The sequence below is a fragment of the Corticium candelabrum genome, chromosome 15 (genome assembly GCF_963422355.1).
Source record: "Corticium candelabrum chromosome 15, ooCorCand1.1, whole genome shotgun sequence".
Lineage (NCBI taxonomy): Eukaryota > Metazoa > Porifera > Homoscleromorpha > Homosclerophorida > Plakinidae > Corticium > Corticium candelabrum.
Window position 1 is genome coordinate 4,107,959 of NC_085099.1, and position 20,753 is coordinate 4,128,711.

Here is a 20,753-nt window from a genome sequence, read left to right on the forward strand (position 1 = left end):
TACATACAACAGACGGCAAGCAGAGGTTACAGTCTTGTGGCTTCTGTTCATTTGCGTGACATACAGCGATACGCCATTAGATACATACTATACTAGAATTTTAAAAACTTTTTCTCCGAAAAAGGAAATAGATGTAGGGATTGTATAAAAAGTAGTAGAAACAAGACTTAGATAATATGAACCAAAGCCAGACATCAATAGTGAATCTTTCCAACCCACTAGATGTAAAATGTACGGAATGTGGTTGGAAGGATTCACTAATGATGTCTGGCTTTGGTTTATATTATTTAAATCTTGTTTCTATTACATTTTAATACAATCCCTACATCTATTTCTTTTTTTTCAGAGAAAAAGTTTTCAAAATTCTAGTTTGGTAAGTTTTTAGGAGTGGAAAAGGACAACCCACTCCATTAATTAAACAAAGATGCTATAGCGTAACGAAAATACACATTTCCTAGATCATACTTGGTATACATGTATAGTCACACATCTAGAGCATGTGGATCCTAGGATTACAGTGTACTTGCAAGATATGCAAAGAAGCTATGCAGTGTTTGTTTATAGGTTTGAATCATGGAGACATTACATTTAGTTGCAATTATAACACACCACTAATAAATGAAGCTGTTTTCTACTCACTTGAGAGCTACCAGCATATCTGCATGTAGTTGTGTGTGGGGTGGGGGGGGGGAGATGGTGTGACTACTTTAAAGATAAAGTCTGACAGGCCCGCGCCCTGGGCTAGCTTGTACGTGTACTGTACCATTTGATCACGGACATGACAACGATGAGATGCCAGTTTCAAGAGGGTCAGCTTCTTCTTCGTCATCATTGTGTCGGTGTTATTGAACGCTACACGCACACACCGACATTTGTGCACGTGCACGTGACCGCGCACTGTCCACTTAGACGCGTGCTGAGCGTCTTGAACAAAAGCTCAGCTTCTACACGCAACCGGCTTGTACGCACGATTTGCGGCCTAGAGATCGAGGCCGGCCTTTATACACGACAATACGGCAGCTGTAGACAACTCACTTTGTGGCCAAAAAATTTCATCGTGTAGGCCATGCACACGTACATTCTGAGAACTGCAAGGTCGACATTTCGAATTCGTGATGAAAGCGAGCCGAATTTGCTTTTGCCTTAGTCGGCTTTGGTGCGGCGAAAAGAAGTTTATACCGCGTCTGCGATTGCGATGACGTTCAACGTCACTACTTCTGTAATACGCACTTGCGATTGCTAGTGCGATTCAAAGCGCAATTCTTTGCAGAACTAAAGGCAGGAAAATAAATTTTAAGGTTTTTTCAACCACAGAACGTGTCAATAACTCTTGTCACCTTGTCCGTACTTAGCCAAATATGCTTCCTGCAACGTACATATCAATTATAGGGTTGTGATTGGCTGCCTGCTTATTGTTTGTTAGCAATTGCTTACAACAATTACATGTAACTTAAGTAGGATAGCAGGTTCAAATCCATTCCAAAAATCTTTTTCTTAGATGTTTCTTTTTCTATCACTAGTAATTGAAGCTGTGTTTACACAGTCGCTTCTACAGCTATGAGCCTTCAAAGTCCTGAACACCGGGCCACGTTCGGTAGGAGGAGTATTTGTCACAAAGAATTGCGAATATACACGCTATTTTTTTCTAGATGTGCTACTTGTAACATGTGTTTAAAATCCTACATAGCGACTGTCGTTTCGCGTAAGTGGAGTCATCGTATACGAGACATAAAATCTCTACTGGTTACGTAATGTTAGATTCCCGTATAAGTATCGTAAAACCAAGAAAGCGATCGATTTTGGGTCAGCAGTTGCAGACAGGTGAGTTCTGTTGTTTATTTCCGACAAGTTCTAACAATTGCAAACAGGAATTGCACTGTTCTCTCTCATGAAAGTTTCACCAGTACGATTGGCTGTTCGTCTATTGTCTCTGGTTGCCACGTACAACATAAAGGAATTAATGCTTCGTGATTGGTCCACTCTAAGGAGGCGTGGCACGTTCCTGTAGCGTGACAGACATAACCAGCCAGCCAGACACATAGTCCCCAGACCGGAAGTCGGTTTAGCGCTATATGTTTAGAGTATGCTACTCGCCAAGTCTTGTGACTTTTACAAAGTCTCTTTTCTTATAGGCTCATAGCTGAATCAAAGCAATACAGGTCGGCTTATTCTACGTCGTTTCCCAAAGTTTTAGCTCTATATATCCCGCAGTAAAGGAGTTATGCGTGACGTAAAGGAAAATTAGGAGAAGAAGAAGAAGAAGAAGAAGGTAGAAGAAAGAAGACAAAATCCGGCTAAAACTCCGAAATTGACGAGCGTTTTTCTAGTTCTGAACACAAGCTAAGATCAAGTCTGTAGTAGTCAAACGTAGTTGAACTTGCAAGCTTTTCTATCTGTCGTTTTTCAAGATATTTAGCCGCGTTTTAAGGTGGCTTATGGAGAAAAAATATAACCACGCCCACAAAACTTTGTCAATCCCTACATACAGGGTATATATAACCTGTAATAGTACTTGATCCACGTGGGTGATGATGTCAGTATATCGTAATAATCCAAGTGGCCAAATTAATGACTAGTTCTATATTGGCTTTCGCTAAAAAAATCCGCCAATCCACCAAAATAAATTCTCCGCCAACAATCCATCTTATACAGTAAGCAGAATGTGTTTACCAAGGGGTGTGACTACAAATCTGTTCGAAGTCAATTAGCACGCCTACTCGTCCAGCCTACCGCAATCACATCAGGGAAACATATGATTTGCTGTGCAACTAGTAGTCTAGAGTGTATTCAACAACAACTAGAGTTTTGAGATAGCTAGTGCTTTAGTTGTAGTTCGCATAAATCTAGATAAGTAGAAGGTGTTAAACCAACCGCAAAGCTAGTCTTCCGGTTAAGCAGTTACGTAACTAGCGTACTTCTCACTTCGTTAGGTAGTACAAAGATTGGTTGGCTACATGCAAGACTAGGCGGTGTTTGTGCATCAACTGTCTACGCCATGTGTCGAAAGGATAATGCGTTGCTGTGATTGCGATTTGAGCGTTTCTAGTTTTAGCGAATTTAGATAGGAGGCGGCCGATCAAAACTTGTTATCTAATTAGACGCATATCCAGTAGTCTCACACCCTGACCTGTTCTGACTGCTCTGTCACCTTTGTCCATTGTTGAACCAAACATAGTGACAGAATCAACAGGATATGAGTCATTTGCCTAGACGTCTTTGCTGCGAAGGCTAGATGGCTGAAAGAGCTGAAGTTTGTGTTTTCACTCTGCTTCTTGTAGTGCTACTACAGTAAGTTAGCATAGACCGTCTTTGTCTCTCCTAATGATCAATACGTACGTGTATATCCGCTCGAAATGTATTCTAGAAGCCAGACTGTTCACTCTAGACAAAGCTACAACTACGATCTCGCACAGGAGCGACGCAGTTGCATTCGTAAGTTCAATTAGTAGTATAGATAACGTTATGTGCTGTAACATATCACGCAATAAACAAAAGTTCGTTTGCGGTCACAGCAGAGTGTCGACGACCGTGTCAAAATGGTGGCACGTGCTACGCTCCGCACACTTGCTCATGCCCGAGAGGATTTACTGGCACGGCTTGTACTATTCGTAGGTATCAGTACATTGACGTTATTTTGACAGCTGATGTACTTCCTATTTAATATTTAGAATGTGGAGGTCAAATCAGTAATACACAAGGGATTGTGGAGTTCCCTCGCATATCAAGATACGAGAACATCCATTGCAACTGGAGCATTGTTGCACCGCCAGGATATAAAGTAGCTTTAGAAATAGAAAAATTTCAGCCATTTACGAGTTCTCCTTCTCAATGCAACTTCGCCAACTTAACGTTTTGGGATCGTCACTTAGACAACGGCTATGCAGCTTTTTGCGATCCTCAAAGTGACAGCCGTACACGTCCGAAAAAGATTATTTCGTTGTATAGAACTTTTAATTTTACATACTTTCGAACAGCAAATCGTTACGGAGGACAGGGATTTCGTATCAACTATCATACATTTGGTATGAAGCAGTTCACAGTATTACTTGAATAATTATAGAGCTGAGGCATTGTTCGTTTGCACTCTAATAGAAGACAAGTGTGCAACGGAATGCAAATCTCTACCTTGGTACCGCCAGTAAGTACGTATCTTATCTAAAGTCCTTGTTCTGTTCGTCCATTGCATTTTAAATTTCGAGCAACAATTGAATATTGATAGAGAAATTGAAAATTGCCTAAAAGCTGCTTGCGATTTCAATACACGGTACACGGACCCATGCAGCTCCAACCGTTTGTAACTCTACGACGTTCATAATATTACTATTAACTTAGACTTTCCTATAATTCTACTACGTTGATACGTGTATAGCATGCATTAATAAAGATTTAGATAATATCGGTGGCATAGTGGTATATAGCTGTCTGTCTGTATGTCTGTATGTTAGACCACCGCATACATATCCTCCGCCCAAGGTCCGCGATCTCAGCTGAATTTGACTCGGGCACGCCGAAAACATTCAGATCGTCACGCCGAAACACGCAGATTGACAGTGGGTCTGTAGTCTTTTTCTGGAGTTCTCTCGTAACGACGCAATTTATTGTTCATTCATCCAACCCGCCTCAACTCGCGCGAATTTCTCTGAAACGGCGCGTCTTTCTACCAAATTTAATTAAAATTCACGTTCGATACCTCAGACAGTATGAACCAAGCGTGTCGTCTAGCGCCGGTCACGTCGAAAAGGCAAGATATTTTTTAGTATATCCGGGTCTTGAAATAAAACGCCTACTTTCGTTTGGACGTTATGAGCTTCTCATTTTTCACGTTCGGTACGCCTGTTTCCTGCAACGGCAACAACGTCTTCGAAGTGACGGCGTCCAACGGAACTGTAGAAATGGCTGTAGGATGAGACATAAGTTATATATATATATATATATATATATATATATATATATATATATATATATATATACGGGAAACCGTTTATCCGGGTCAGTAAGTAACTGCACGTAACTTTCATGCTTCCTCTGCTCGGATATATCTCTGCACGGCAACTCGCTGCTAATATCTCGGAACGGGACTCTCGGTTATATTTTCATTTGTCTTTAACACCTTTCAGTTCATTCGAACGCACGCCCATACTGTGGGGTGAGCAGACTATTCAGTTAGTGTGTGTGTGTGTGTGTGTGTGTGTGTGTGTGTGTGTGTGTGTGTGTGTGTGTGTGTGTGTGTGTGTGTGTGTGTGTGTGTGTGTGTGTGTGTGTGTGTGTGTGTGTGTGTGTGTGTGTGTGTGTGTGTGTGTGTGTGTGTGTGTGTGTGTGTGTGTGTGTGTGTGTGTGTGTGTGTGTGTGTGTGTGTGTGTGTGTGTGTGTGTGTGTGTGTGTGTGTGTGTGTGTGTGTGTGTGTGTGTGTAAACCTGACTTAATTAACAATGAATCTAATGTCAAATGCTTGCCAACAAGCATTATATTTAGCGACATTAAGTTTAACAATTTGTTTAACACTGAAAAGCATATCGTTAGCTTACCAATGAATGATTATTACTGTTTTAAGTTGTTGTCACGGGTACACGATTGCAACGTCAGGAGTGCTGCGTCAAGGGTCTGCTGCGAGAGTGAATGTAATGTTAAATTCAATGCCAAATGAAACCGTTCAAGTTAGAGCTCAGCTGTTCGACCCAACCAACTTGCAATTGATATGTGAAGCTGATCGTACTGTTGATACAGGACTTAATGGTACATTACGGTTTGACCGAGCATAAACTCATTTCCACTATTTATTCCACTTATATTAATCTATTACAGAGTCGACGAATGTTGATGAAGTTTGGATGTTGCTGGAAGTAAAACGAGAACGGCTACATAAAGTTTTGATAATGAATGAACAAACTGTCATTTTTTCTAGATTCCGTCTAAGGTTCTACCTTCTCAGTACCGACTCAATGTCTCCGCTGTTTCTGGCGGCAAAACTTTCTTTAGTGAAAGTGCTATTGTGGGTGTGGCGCCAAAGGGTCCAACGATAATAATTCAAACTGATAAGCCGGTTTACAAGCCTGGACAAACAGGTAAACACAATCCTATTAACGGCTACATGAAAATTAATGACTTGTGTAGATTGTAGACCGACGTTGTCCATAGCACAACTTAGGGAAAGGCATTGTTATATAATCACAACTTCTATGTCACGCATTAATTGCTTTATTCAAAACAGCATTCACTGTGTGTTCTTCACATTCTATTGTTTAGTTCGAATGAGAATTGTTACCCTCGATTTCGAAATGAAACCTTACAAAGGAAACGTGAGTTTATCTTGTCACTGTACCAGACCATCATTTTTGACTTGCTCATTGTTTATATATACATGTAGGTAACAATAGAGATATCGGTATAGTTTATCCAATCCATCTGTTGAACTGTCAACGGTAAACTGAAAATTTTTTGCGTTTATGTACTCTTAAAGGATGGTCATGGCACTAAAGTTCAACAATGGATAGATCAATCGCCGCTCACAGGTAAGTAGTTGATTTCAATGCATGAAATTTTTTTAAAGGTTTAATATGATATCTCAAATCTCAATAAATATTTGTTTGTAAGGAATTGTTCCTTTATCGTTTCACTTGTCCGACGAGCCAGTTGCTGGAGTTTGGAACATTTCGGTGTACGCTTTATATCCACCAGCAGTGGTACTTTATTGTCTCGAAGTCTTTGATTACTGTCATTAATACATAAAAGTAACAAAAATTTTGTTTCTTGCAGGAGAAATCTAAAGTTCAAACTTCATGTTTTCAAGTCAAAGAATACGGTACAAAGTTGATTTACATATCATGTCAATTAGATAGTCTTACTCTTTCCAATTGTGACCCTCGTGTTGTCTGTTGTGTTTCAGTACTACCAAAATTCGAAGTAACAGTTATCGTTCCACCTTACATTGTAACTACATACAAGACAGCTCCCGTAACGGTTGTAGCAAAGTTAGATAAACATGTAACGTTGAAGGACAGCATTTTTATAATTACACGAATATTAATTTAGATACACTTATGGAAAACCGGTAAAAGGCGTGGCTTGTTTAACTGCAAAATCTGTATACGACCATCGTTATCTACCTCGAACACGTGCATCACAAACATGCAAAAAGGTGAATTAGATTAATGCAGCCGTTTTTAGCAAAGATAAAATTAAATAATTAAAATATTGTTTCAACATGCAGATCGATGGAATAACCGACTTCAACATGTTATTTGGATCAAACTTTTATGTATCTAGTAGTTACTATAAGCGATACTTGTCACACGTCGAGTTCAATGTAACAGTAATAGAAAAAGGAACACAGACAGCAATCAACGCAACAGAGGCGGTAGTTACATCCGAATATGATTATGTTGTCAGCTTCCTACCAGGATCACCCAGAATGTTTAAACCAGGATTGCCTTTCACCATCAAGGTATATACAAATAGTAACGTGTGTTCCTACCAGATTGCTTTACTTCAGATATCGACATTTGCCTATATAGGTCAATGTAATGACTCCTGATTTGGTGCCGTTTTTCAATCAGACAAACGTCACCATTGACTTATTTGTATCGCAATATCCATCAAACAGAAAAATTCATTCTACTGTTGTTGAGGCTATGAACGGTACGGCAGAATTTGAAGTGTTTTTGGAAAGAAATCATTTTAGTAACGACATCATTGCAAACGTAAGTACATTTAATTGAACAAGCTTTACAGTTTTGTACATGCGTACAGTTTTCATTTACATAATCTAGGCGATTGTGGATTCCGCTAATACAGCCACTCACACAATTGAAGTAAATGGATTTATTGGTAAACCCCAGATCACCACCAGATCAGAAGAAGAATTATTATTTGTAAGAAAGACCAATCAGAGTTTATCCACGCAGTCTGCTGTTGTATTGTTTTAACGTTTTTGACTTGTAGCCTGGTAGCAATGAGTTGACATTCTACACAACTGAAGCGGTCGAAACAAATTTGTATTTGCTGGTAAGATATGGTGATTGCATGCACGGGTAATCTTGATGTTGGGTTCCACTGTTTCTATTTCTCTTCAAAAGGCATCCTCAAAAGGAGCACTTCTGCGTTCTTGGACTGAAACCATAAAAACGAAACAGTCTGGAAAGTATCCGGGACTATACGAATTTGGTATTTCTATTGATGTCGGCTGCGCAATGACTCCTCAGTTTCATCTCGTTTCCTACTATATCGGAGAGAAAAACACCGCAATTGCCGATGTCATCACATTGAGAGTGCAGCCCTGTTTTCAACACAAGGTAGGAGCAGTGGGAATATATATATATATATATATATATATATATATATATATATATATATATATATATATATATGTCTTTCCAAATACTTATTCAGACAACAGCTCTACATTATAGGTCAACGTGACGTTTAGCTTTAATGAGACAAAGCCCGGAAAACACATACAGATGTCGATAACAACAGATCCTGGTTCAATGGTCAGTTTATCAGCAGTAGACAAAAGCGTATATCTGGTGCCTTCCTCTTGTGCAAATCAAATGACTGCTGAAAATGTATACTCATTTTGTATATTATTTATCTGACGATCGAATGTTGACCGTCAACGTTTTACTCATGTAGGTATTAGCTGAAATGTTAAAATACGACGTTCAGTCTAGCATTTCCGACGACGAAGAAACGGGTCTGTATAGTTTAAGCGACCCAGTAACCGGTGGTTTGAGAGACTGGTGGAGATCGTGGTGGCCGAACACTGAATATCCTCAATCATTTCGAGTAAGATATGCATGAGATGCACGAATAAGCAAGGAAACAAAGACTGCGATATTGCTATTCTATTGTTGGACAGTCTGCAGGTATAGCAGTCATGAGCAGTTACCACTTTGGAGGGAAGAAAGATTATCGCTTCAAACGTCAAGTTGGTTCGGGTGACGGCGGAGAAGATGAAGAAGGTGGTCTAGCTGGCATTGGCAGAGTAAGAACTTTCTTTCCCGAAACGTGGCTGTGGGAAGATCACATCACAGAGTAAGTTCGTCTTCAAAGAAGCAAAGTATAGGTAATGTAGATGTGGCGAGTTTCTTCATTCCAGTGCCAACGGCCATGTGGTGTTGAACTTGACAGTTCCTGATACTGTCACTACGTGGGTGGCCGACGCGTTCGCTATCTCAGAATCTTCAGCATTTGGAATAGCCGAGATGCCTGCAACTGTCTTAGCGTTTCAACCATTTTTTGTGTCGCTCAGTCTTCCATATTCGGTCATTCGAGGAGAAGAGATGACTGTGATCGCTACAGTCTTTAATTATTATCACGAAAATCTTACAGTAAGTTTGCAAACTATTACAGCATATCTTAAAAATCAAGTAGCGTGGATAATTGATGTATTTATTCATTAAAGCAATTATTATTATAAATCTCTTTCTTACATTTCTGAAACCATCAACGTCATCGTGTAAAGGTTGTCGTGTATTGGTTGATTGACTTGCCTGTCTACAATATTGTACAAACCATGACAAGAAGCATCCAGCAAGTCTATTATCAGTAAACAAAAAGGATTGAAAGTTGTTAGCACATACTGCACTAAGTACGTAGTACTGTACTACTGCATGCAATACTGTAGTAATTTACGCAGTAGTGTAATAAGATATGTAGTACTGTAGTAAGGTATGTAGTACTGTAATATGTCATGTAGTACAGTAATACGGTATGTAGTACCGTAGCAAGGTATGTAATACTCTAGTAAGATATGTATATAGTACTGCATCTACTACCGACTGTATATTGCAGGTGTTGGTGGTACTTGAAAAGCAATTATCAGAATTTAGATTTTCCGACGGAGACGGCAGTAAGAGAAATACGACTATCTTAGTTCAGTCAAAAGACAGCGCTACAGTTCGTTTCCATATCGTACCGTTACAATTGGGATACATTCCGCTCAAAGTATCAGCCTATTCCTCGTTAGAATCCGATGCAGTGTTGAGGACTCTTTTAGTAGAAGTAAGGCAAACAAACAATGATGGTTAACTGTCGCTAATATGTATTTTCGGTATTTTCAACAGCCGGAAGGAGTTGAAAAACGTGATTCTCAAAGTGCTTTTGTTTCTTCATCAACTAATTTAGAATTCCCTCTGGAATTACCGAATTATGTCGTAAATGGTTCCGCTAGAGTCGTCTTGTCTGTGACAGGTGAGAGAGTTCCTGATGTATTTAATGCCGATGGTATGTATTACAGGCCACGACTTCTTTAGGTGATGTCATGGGTCCCGCCATAAGCTGCCTTGGTTCCCTTTTAAGAATGCCATATGGATGTGGAGAACAGAACATGATCAACTTTGCTCCAGCCGTCTATATCAGAAAGTATCTCGTAGAAACCGATAGCCTTACACCAGCGACGGACCAAAAGACAAGAAAAATAATGAGTACAGGTACGTAAACAAAAGTAGAAAATAGAATTATTTGGTACAATTTCAATAAATATGTTGAGCACGTTTACACTTCCTAAATTCAAAACAACTATATTAACTGTGCCATGCCGTTGTGTGGACATCGGACTGTGCTATTGAGGAGATGTATTCGTTGTTCATTTGAAAATGATCAGTGCTACGCTTGCACGTATTCAGAATTACTTTGACCGTAATTGTTCTGCAAAGATAGTGACGCCATGCAATCATCGTTGTGTTCTGATAGGACGCTGTAATATGTAATATCGCCTCATACTTGACATTGTGTTCGAAAGCAGACACATTTTCACATTCCGTCCAACTAGTATAAAACATTCTATCTCGTCACAAACCCCACCTATAGAAAGTTCGTCCTAAATTGAGACATTTTTCGAAAGAGCTGCAAATGCACTTACTTTTCGAAATTGATATATTTATCTCGCCATTTCGCTTGTATAGATAAAGCAGTGTGCTTTGCATTCAATGTTTAGTCAAGTCCTAATAGAAGAGCTATAACTTGCTTATGTGATGGTTCTATTAAATTTAATTTTTCCTAGAATTCTTTGGTAGCGTAAATATTTATAATCTCTCCCATTCTAAACCTTCCCCGTTTAAAGTTGTTTTTTGCCTTTTAGCTTCATGTTCATCCCCAGACATATGTCTACTGCATTTCATACACTTATATATGTTTAAAACAACCAACGACACTCACATTTACTAACAAGAATGTCACTCAAATTACATGCATCATGCAGAATAGAAAGTTACAGAAAGGATACATAACTAAAGCAACAAGAAGTTATATTTTGGAATTTTATTCCATTTACGCTCAACTCCTCGCCTTTGTATAAAACACAGAATCTTTTTAAGAAGCCATTGTTTAGGGCACTTAATACTTTCTAACATCTCCTGTTGTAAAAGGTTATCAAAGAGAATTGACGTACCAAAGAAGAGACGGCTCGTACGCTGCTTTCGGAGATCGCAGTATAAAAGGAAGCTTGTGGTAAGACGAAGTACATCAATTAAGAAACTATTTCCCGGTATTCTAACCCATTGTTTGCAGTCTGACAGCTCTCGTTATGCGCGTTTATGCTCAAGCGTTACCTGACATGTACATCGACGTCGAATCGATGAGCCGATCGCTTTGTTGGTTGATAAATCAGCAAAGAGAGGACGGATCTCTAGGAGTGAAGGTCGACGTTGGAACTGGAGGATTGTATTGTGTATCGGGTGGCTCAGAATTCGTTCAATTAGAATTAACGGCATACAACATAATGGCACTTCTAGAAGTGAAACGCAAATTGAAAAACAAGGTAATTCATTAATAGTGTGACAATATTGCCATCTACAAGAACTTTGTTTGTATGTCTTGTTAGGAATTGCAATGCAATGATGGGAACGTTTTTATCGACGACGTCGCTAGAAAGAGCATATCGTTTCTTCTAGAAAACATTGACAACGTAGTTAACCCGTATTCTAAGGCGATGGTAGCGTACGCGCTGGCCATGGCAAAGCAGAAAGAGTCTGATACACTCATCGACCAGCTATTCTCACTTGCAGACAGAAAAGGTTAGTGCGTCATCGTTACTTCTATCTATTCGATTGTGTAACGTTAGACTATCTGAAGGCGATACGTGCTTTTGGTCTCTCGGACAGCAATGTAAACGGTCATATAGATGTCACTACCAACCCCTGAGCATACAAACGGCCGCTTATGTAATTCTGGCATGTGTGGAGAGAGACAGAATAGCAGAGACGGCTTGTGCCTTTTCGTGGTTGAGCGAGCAGATGGACGGATGCGGCGGATATCGATCGACTCAAGTAACTGCATGCCAACGTATATACTGTTATATCGTAGACAGCAATGTACACGAGATGGTTTGTACTGTAGGATACGGTATTGGCATTGTTTGCGCTTTCTCAAGCTGTACAAAATATTTATTCTGATGATTCGATCAACGTGGCTCTTCACGTTACAATGAAGAATCACATAGACAAAACGTTTCAAGTCAACGATGATAACAAAGTGATCACTCAAAGAGAGGAGGTATTCTAATGCCTCTAAAACTAACTTTTAATACTATATCCACATGTAAGTTGGATTGTATATATAATATTTCTGGTAAACGGTAGATTGCTATATTCCATTCAACTCATGTAAAAGCACGCAGTACTGGGAGTGGTCATGTATTGTTTCAGGTGATAAAAACTTCTAACATGTATAATGTTATTTATATTCACTCTTATTACTCCGTTGACACTTAGGCCGATCTGACCTACAACATTCCTACCGTTGATCCAAGCGACTCGTTCGAACTAACCGTATCTGTAGAAGCCAAAGCATTTAACTTAGACGAGATCACGTTTGACTTGAATCGATTCACACGAAACTCACAAGACAAAATCGACGAACTACCGAATCCTGACGATCTCTTTTGGGAAGAAGATCCGGATATAAACGAGATAGACAAAGAAATTGAAAAAGAGATCGAACGGCATTCGAGAGAAACAGAGGAGGAGAATAGCGAGAGAGACACGCTAACACAGAACGTTGCATTTGGAAACGAAAGGCAACAACAACAACAACCAACAGTTTTGATCACGAATGTCTGTTTTAAGTAAGACGTCGACTACGCAAACAATTTCTAAACACGTGACATCCCCATCCAATGTAGGTGGAAGAGACTAGAGGAAAAACCGGGAATGGTCATCGTTGAAGTGGGTCTGATGTCGGGATTCCAAGCAGACTCGATATTACTTCAACAAGTATATACAAACTATCATTTAATGTTCCCGTATAATGTTCTTTATATCGTGGTCATCGTTTCCGTTGTTATTTCAGTTATTTCCAAAGACAGAGATCGGTCTGATGCGATATGAAGTTAAACGTCGTGTCGTCACTTTCTATTTTGATGAAGTCTGAAAGCTTACATGGTTTTATCGTTGATGCCATGTGCTTGCTAATAAGCACCTTTAATATTTAGTTTCCTCAAGAAAAGCCGTTGTGTTTCAGTTTTGAGCAAAAACGAAGTCACTGCGTTGCAAATCTTCGACCAGCGTATGTCAGGGCGTATTCGTACTACCAACCGGGTATTGCTTGCTATTGAAGATTTTCTCTACTTGAACAAAATTATTTGCTCGATTTTGTCTCTAGAATTCAGTACAACTGTAAAGTACGATCCTCCTGACAAAATTTCCAGCAACAGTCTAGAAGAATGTGATGCAGAGATTATTAGTGGAGACGTAGTTGAAATATTCTCTTCTGGTGAAATGTCCTCTTCTGGTGAAATGTCATCTTCTGGTGAAATATCCTCTTCTGGATCAGGTGGAGGTCAAAATTTTGGTTGGTTAGAAATTTGATGAACATGAAACAACGACAATAAAACAATGATTGTCATGAATGTTTTTGCTACTGATGTGTGTCATTAATGTTACAGTCTTATGTTTGACTATTGCTCTGTAGTTTGTGAGAACATGTAATTGTTAGCATGATAAAACAGCCTTAATCTGAACTTGTTCAATCTGTTGCTTTCAGAGCTGTCAAACAACCAGTTCGTCTGACCTATATGTGTTATTGAAAATATGTATGAGATAATTACCTGTAGCATAATACCGTATACACATATACAATGCAGAAACGTAGGGGATACAGTGTGGAGCTGTAGAATGTTTCATTGCAGAGAAACTCGCAAATTTAATCCAGGCTATGTCCGTTTAGATTTCTTATTAGAGAGGGTCAATATTTGCTAAACTACATGATCATGAATCAGGTTACATGTAGAAATGTGTCCACAATGCAAATTGTACACTACACGTATAAACAACAAAACACGTATATAAGCTCATGCACGTTTGCCTTCCCCTAACGGGACCAACATGGAAGAAAGAGATATTTTCTACTCCAGATATTAGTTATTTTAGTACATGTCAAGCAATCTCAGAACAGAAAAATGAAGAGCAGGAGCTCTGGTCGAGACTTTACTCAGAAGTGAATAACACCAGCTGATAATGCTGGCTGGGCCGGGGAATAAATATAGAAATAAGACTATTCGCCTATCTCATCTAACATTGTCAGACTCTGACACGTAGAAAATAAAATCAAACAAAGAAACCACACGTAAACCAGTTACTCTAATACACAAAACGCAATAGCCATCTATTTAATATTAATTCACTTATGATATTATAAAGCGTTCCTTGCCAACACTGTAAACACTCTAAAGTGATATCGAATTTTCTCATGAGAATCTGACCTGCACAGCTGCTTGAAGGCGATAATAGAGAAACAATGTTTCTGAAAAAAATCTGTCTTGAGTCTGGGTAGGAAATACGAGAAATACAAATCGACCACCGGGTTTCAAACTTGAATAAATGTCTTTCATAATTATTGAACGATCAACAGGTTTAATCCATTGAAATACCATGTTGCTCAAGATTCTATCAAACGGTCCAAGTCTCATCGTTTCTTTTATGCTTTCCTGTACAAATGTTAGTGGCACGTGACTGCGGTGTAATCTGATTAGCTCTGCTCTAGTGTAGCACCGTCCAGAGGCAACGTTCTATAAAATACGTTGTACTCCTGTCTAGACGTATCAGTGCTATACTGCACTCTTTCGTGTAATATAATCCAAGCAGGCACTGGTATATAGGACACACTCGAACGATCAACTGATCAAGCCTTACGCAAGTGCTACGTAAACCAAGTAGTGAACTTGAACTAAGCTCTATATAAGTAGGCGATACACCGTACTACACAATACATGTACTACACGATACACAATCAATACTACGCTAGTCTAGCAAATTTACAAGTTATATAGGCGCTACCTAGTGACGTCAACTAACGTACGCTAAGTAACTAGTGAGCTACACAGTTGCTACATTCCTCTCTCTTTATTCTAAAAGACTTCCTTGTGAGTCAAAGTCAAGGTAACAGTAATCAACACAACACTACGGTAAGTCTAACTCATATTCTTCTTGTTTCTCCAGCCGGGTGGTCGCCGATTTCGAAGAGGACGAACCGGATGTGCCATCTGTAGCTCTTGCTCCGGCTGCGCGACTTCATTGTCAACCTTTGTTGTTCTCGCGTCGGACAGCTCAACAATCTCGTGACGGATTCACAGTTCTCCCATCGTACGCTCATAGTCATTACGATCAGGCAATGGAAAAGGTCGTTTTGTTGTCTGCTTGTTCTGTTGTTGAGTTGACATCATCTCTGGATCCTGCAAGTCCATGGGTCGTCGGTAGTGGTGTCTTAATCTGTTCAGGTGGACTCGTTGCTGTCGACCTCCTTGTGTGTGAACAATAGAGACATTGTTGTCACTGTGGAGCTTCAGGATCTTGAACGGACCAGTATAGGGTTTTGACAACTTTGGTGATAGACCTCTCTTAACCGCTGGACTGTACAGCCACACATAGTCTCCTTCTCTAAACTTTTTTGTTTCTTTATTCCTTTGGTTAAAAACATTTGCTTGCCTGTGCTGTGCCCTTGTTGTTTTTTCATTGACTATTTCTCGTGGTATTTGTAATTTAGCTTTGAGATCTTTGCCAAATTGTGTTGTAGATTGCTCCTCTGGTAATCCTTTATCAAGCTCTACATCAATTGGAAGTCGTGCTCTCCTTCCAAACAGTAACTCGTGTGGACTTTCTCCAGTGGATGCAAGTTTCGAGGTTCTGTATCCCATGAGTAGTAAAGGTAGCTACTCGTCCCACTCGGTCTGGTTCCCTTCAACGTACTTTGCCAATGCCACAATGAGCGTCTTGTTCATCCGCTCCACTAGTCCATCACATTGAGGATGATAAGAGGTGGTTCTAGTCTTCTTCATCCCTAATAGCTTGCAGGCTTCCTGCATCACACTTCCTTCAAATTTTGCTCCTCTGTCACTGTGGATGATTGCGGGCACTCCATAACGACAAATAACTTCTTGGACGAGAACCATCGCCACTGATTCTGCTCGTTGGTCGGGAAGCGGGAATGCCTGCACCCATTTGTTGTAGTAATCGGCCATTACTAGGATGTATTTATTCCCCTTGTTACTTGTTGGTAGTGGTCCAAAAAATCTATGGCCAACATTTCCATTGGACCTCCAATAGGAATCGATTGCAAGTCAGCTTGAATTCGATTCTTGGGCTGCTTCTTCCTGGCACACTGTTGACACGTGTGAATATAGGTCCAGATGTCCTTAGTGTATCCTGGCCACCAGCAAAATCTCCGAGACCTTGTCTATTGTCTTGTCGACGCCAAAGTGTCCACTTTGGTCGTGCAGACTATGTAACACCTTGTGAATCAAGCATCTTGGGACCACCATTCGTGGACTGTCATCACCTTCTTGAGTTGGGGCTTGTGGTCGATACCGGTACAAAATACCATTTTCTATTGTGAGCTGGTGCCACACTTTGCGAAAAGCACTCAACTGCTTACTAGTACGCCAAGGTCCTCGTACGGGTGGATAATCAGGGAAATACTCGAATACTTGGGAAATGATTGAGTCGTTCTCTTGCATCTCAGCCAATTCGGATCTTGTCCACGTGGGGCATAGTCCAACAGCATTGGCTGACTCAACCAAGGGTGTCGAGATGTCTTTGAATCAATCATCGAGCGTGTTCCTTGTTGGACTTCTTCCTTCCCTGAAATTGGTGTGTGGCGAGACAATGCACCTGCATTTGTATTCTGTCGACCTGGCCTATGTTGGATGGACCAGTCAAACTGACTCAGGTACAATAACCATCTTGCTAAACGTCCTCGCGGTTTCTTGAAGGTCTTGAGCCCGTTAACGGACAGTGGTCTGCGATCAACACGAATGAACTTCCAAATAAGTATGGCCTGAAGTGTCCCACTGCCCACACCAAAGCAAGAGCTTCTTTCTCCATAGTAGAGTAGCTAAGCTCTGCTTTGTGCAGTACCATACTGGCATACGCAACTACATACTCCTTCCCCACATACTTCTGAGAAAGTAATGCACCAAGACCATGATTACTTGCATCCGTCGTCAGAGTGAATTGAACATTGAACTTGGGGAACGCAAGAATGGGAGCATTAGTTAGCTTTGTTTTCAACTCATTGAAGGCTGCCTCACAGTCTTCACCCAGTATAATTGAGTCGTTCGTCGCTCTAGGTTAAACAGAGGGTTTGCAATTGTCGAAAAACCCCGTAGAAACCGTCTGTAGTAGCCTAATAACCCCCAAAAGCTGCGCACCTCAGTCGCATTTGTAGGCCTTGGATAGTCACGAACTGCTTGCACCTTGCTTTTCTCCGCTTCTAACCCTCTTCGAGACACTGTGTCCTAGGCATTGGACACTTGACCTCGCAAAACAACATTTCTTAGGCTTCAGCTTGAGGCCTGCATTGAATAGCCGATCAAAAACTCCTGAGAGTCTAGTGATATGTTCATTGAATGTTTCTGAGAAAACCATTATGTCATCTAGGTAAACCAAGCAATGTTCCCACAGTAGTCCAGCTAAAACATATTCCATTAGCCGTTGGAAGGTCGCAGGGGCATTGCGCAACCCAAACGGCATTACTGTAAATTCGAAATGGCCATGTGGTGTCGAAAAAGCTGTTTTCGGTCTGTCACTCGGGTCAGACTCAACCTGCCAATAGCCGCTGGCCAAATCTAATGTTGCGAAGTATTGAGCTCCTCCCAGGGAATCTAGCGTCTCATCCACTCGAGGTAGTGAAAAGGCATCCTTGATAGTGATACCGTTTAAGGCCCGGTAATGAACACAAAATCGATAACTGCCATCCTTCTTTCGCACTAAAATAACAGGAGAGGACCAAGGACTGGCTGATGGAGTGATAATCCCATTTTGTAACATGCCTTGAACTTGTTGCTGCACCAATGGCTTTTGTGATTGCGGCAACCGATATTGTCGTTGCCCGACAGGATTATGTTCTTGGGTTGGTATGGCATGTTAAACGATGTTGGATCTCCCCACATCTTCGTCTCCTTGAGAAAATAGTTCTCTGTTATATAATACAAGCTTGTCCAGTAGACCTCTCTTGCCTGGAGCCAAACGAGTTGCTGACCAGTCAAATTGCTGGAGGAATTCGAGGTCGTCCTTCTTCTCAAGTGAGGTCGGGTTGATAGTACAGCAAGAATCGGTCTGAATACACTGATCAAAAGGTACAAGAGTGCCCAATACCGTCCCCTTGTTGAGACACCTTGAACTTTGTATAAACAGTAGCTGCATTGGGCTTCTTCTACTTGATTCAGGAACCAATACTCTGGCAATCAAAGCACCTGTACTGTCCATTAGCGTTTGGTTTGACTCCAGCATTTGAGTAGTCGTAATTGAACACTGCTGCCCATCACTATTGATTACCGTTGCCATGATAACCACATATTCCGTTCCTGGTGTCTGTACTTGTGTTTCCAAAACCAAACTACACTTCTGTACATCTTCATTCCGTTCTTCCGGTACATCTCTCTTAAGTTGCAGAGACCCTCCTATCCAATCCAGACGTGCTCGTTTCAGATCTACTATAATTCCATGATGGAGTAGAAAGTCAGATCCCAATATGGGCTCTGTATCTGTGGGCACAACAATAAAACGATGCGGAGCTACCCAATGTCTACACCGACCAGCAAATCGACCTCCCCAATACCTGCAATCTGGTTTCGTTAACGCTTGTAAATCTACATTAACCGAACACGGAAGTAGCGGTTTTCCAACCATCATTGATATAGGGACCAACGATACAGACGCGCCAGTATCAATAAGGCACGAACTCTCTATTTCATTCACAGTACCGCAAACCACTAACGATTTAGCCATGCCATTTACCTGGTAAAGCCTCCCTTGACTGTTTCGGTTAGATGTCTGTCCTGTTGTGGGCAGGTGGTTACCGCGGCGATCGATGTCTCTTGATGATGCCATAGATTGTTGGTCACGTCGGTCACGTCGCTGGTCACAATCACGAGTCATGTGGCCTTGTCTACCACAGACAAAACATCCTCCTCCGCGTGGCTGTGTGGACCTCAACAATGGACAATCGCGTTGCAGATGTCCTGCCTATTGCACTTGTAACACAATCGCTCACCACTTCCAGGTTTGGTAGCCGGACGTCGTGCAACTGGGTATGCATATTGAGTAGGTTGCCCTTGAGACGTTGATTGTTGTTGCTGTAACTCCAAGTGTTCCAGTCTCTTCTCTAGCTTCGTAATGTACTCGTTTTTTGTTGACTTCCACGGAGGTGGCGGACATCTCCCATCGACGGCATTAACTACCGCCTGTAATCCTCCGGTTGTCTTACGCCGATCACTAAACAGCATCAATCGTTCGCCCTTGTAATTATGGCCTCCAGCGTGGTTTCTGCGTGGAGTTCTAATTCGTGACGAACGAATTCTGGCATGCCTTCTATAAATCTGTCGGTTAGCTGCTGTTGCCGAATAGCGGCTGACAGTTTCGGGTACGCTTTGTCAATCGGTCCCTCAAGCTCTCTTGCGTAGACTTCCATGGGCTCACAGCTTTCCAGTTGCGGTCTTGGAATTGACGCGTAGACAGTCGCTGTCGTTCTGTCGTTGGTGGCGAGAACACTACCTTGAGAGCTGTGGACAAGTGTGCATACGTATCTTTTTGCTCTGCGGTAAGACGATCGTAAACCACCCAAGCACGTCCTTTCAGATACGTCGGTAAGATCTTTTGTTTAGTCCCACCGTCTTCTGTACTCCAGCCATTAGCATCCGCGCACAAGTCAAACTTCTTCAGCCATTGTTCGATATCACCGTCCCTAAACGAATCGGGAAGAGAAACTATCCGGCTTCCAAGAGAACGCGGATTGTGCGGTTGCGGGTGTTCCTGTTCCTGTTCTTGCTGCGCCATTAGTTACAGTACCACAATTCAAAGCACCAGTATACCACAACTGTGGGCAACGATACCGCAATTCAAAGCATGGGTACCGCAATTCAAAGTATGGGTATCGCAATTCAAATCAACGGTACACACTGTAACGCGATAGGATACACGTACGAGCAAAGACACTTTCTTACTATCACTTCGGCAAATGCTCCTATCGTTGTGAGATCCGTACTCGATCACTTCGTCAAAATGCTTCTGTATCGCTGATAGATCCCACTCCTGACACCAAATGTAGCAACGTTCTATAAAATACGTTGTGCTCCTGTCTAGACGTATCCGTAATACAATGCACTCTCTCGTGTAATATAATCCAAGCAGGCACTGGTATATAGGACACACTCGAACGATCAACTGACCAAGCCTTACGCAAGTGCTACGTACACCAAGTAGTGAACTTGAACTAAGCTCTATCTAAGTAGACGATACACCGTACTACACAACACACGTACTACA

The 20,753-nt window shown here is 41.1% G+C and overlaps 2 protein-coding genes across 5 annotated transcripts; one reads left to right on the plus strand and one right to left on the minus strand.

Annotated features, from left to right (window-relative positions):
- The first annotated feature begins 3,215 nt into the window (after positions 1-3,215).
- LOC134191026 (CD109 antigen-like) lies at positions 3,216-13,948 on the plus strand. Of its 4 annotated transcripts, none has more exons than XM_062659578.1 (38): positions 3,216-3,288; positions 3,365-3,432; positions 3,513-3,608; positions 3,669-4,022; positions 4,093-4,138; positions 5,552-5,733; positions 5,803-5,840; positions 5,903-6,062; positions 6,244-6,296; positions 6,365-6,382; positions 6,458-6,509; positions 6,592-6,680; positions 6,754-6,799; positions 6,884-6,968; positions 7,030-7,135; positions 7,208-7,441; positions 7,512-7,697; positions 7,767-7,868; positions 7,939-8,001; positions 8,073-8,288; positions 8,406-8,561; positions 8,629-8,781; positions 8,855-9,030; positions 9,095-9,326; positions 9,790-9,999; positions 10,062-10,188; positions 10,251-10,427; positions 11,364-11,445; positions 11,506-11,755; positions 11,819-12,011; positions 12,070-12,263; positions 12,334-12,489; positions 12,576-12,641; positions 12,708-13,060; positions 13,118-13,208; positions 13,285-13,359; positions 13,427-13,532; positions 13,597-13,948. In XM_062659578.1, the coding sequence occupies exons 1-38, from the start codon at positions 3,233-3,235 to the stop codon at positions 13,800-13,802; spliced, it is 5,253 nt and encodes a 1,750-aa protein (XP_062515562.1). In that variant the 5' UTR covers positions 3,216-3,232; the 3' UTR covers positions 13,803-13,948. The 4 variants fall into 4 exon arrangements, with proteins under 4 accessions (XP_062515562.1, XP_062515563.1, XP_062515565.1 ...); XM_062659579.1 differs by having other exon boundaries at positions 3,516-3,608; XM_062659581.1 differs by lacking the exon at positions 3,216-3,288 and having other exon boundaries at positions 3,516-3,612.
- A 1,207-nt stretch (positions 13,949-15,155) lies between these two features.
- LOC134191281 (uncharacterized) lies at positions 15,156-16,857 on the minus strand. Its single transcript, XM_062659881.1, has one exon. The coding sequence runs from the start codon at positions 16,124-16,126 to the stop codon at positions 15,560-15,562; it is 567 nt and encodes a 188-aa protein (XP_062515865.1). The 5' UTR covers positions 16,127-16,857; the 3' UTR covers positions 15,156-15,559.
- Positions 16,858-20,753: the final 3,896 nt, after the last annotated feature.

Excerpts from the sequence above, each read along its gene's own strand:
- LOC134191281 (XM_062659881.1), bottom strand. The coding sequence starts at position 16,126 with ATGGGATACAGAACCTCGAAACTTGCATCCACTGGAGAAAGTCCACAC.
- LOC134191026 (XM_062659578.1), top strand. The coding sequence starts at position 3,233 with ATGGCTGAAAGAGCTGAAGTTTGTGTTTTCACTCTGCTTCTTGTAGTG. Across the intron at positions 4,023-4,092 it reads TATCAACTATCATACATTTG|AAGACAAGTGTGCAACGGAA; the intron begins GTATGAAGCAGT and ends GCACTCTAATAG. Across the intron at positions 4,139-5,551 it reads TCTCTACCTTGGTACCGCCA|TTGTTGTCACGGGTACACGA; the intron begins GTAAGTACGTAT and ends TACTGTTTTAAG.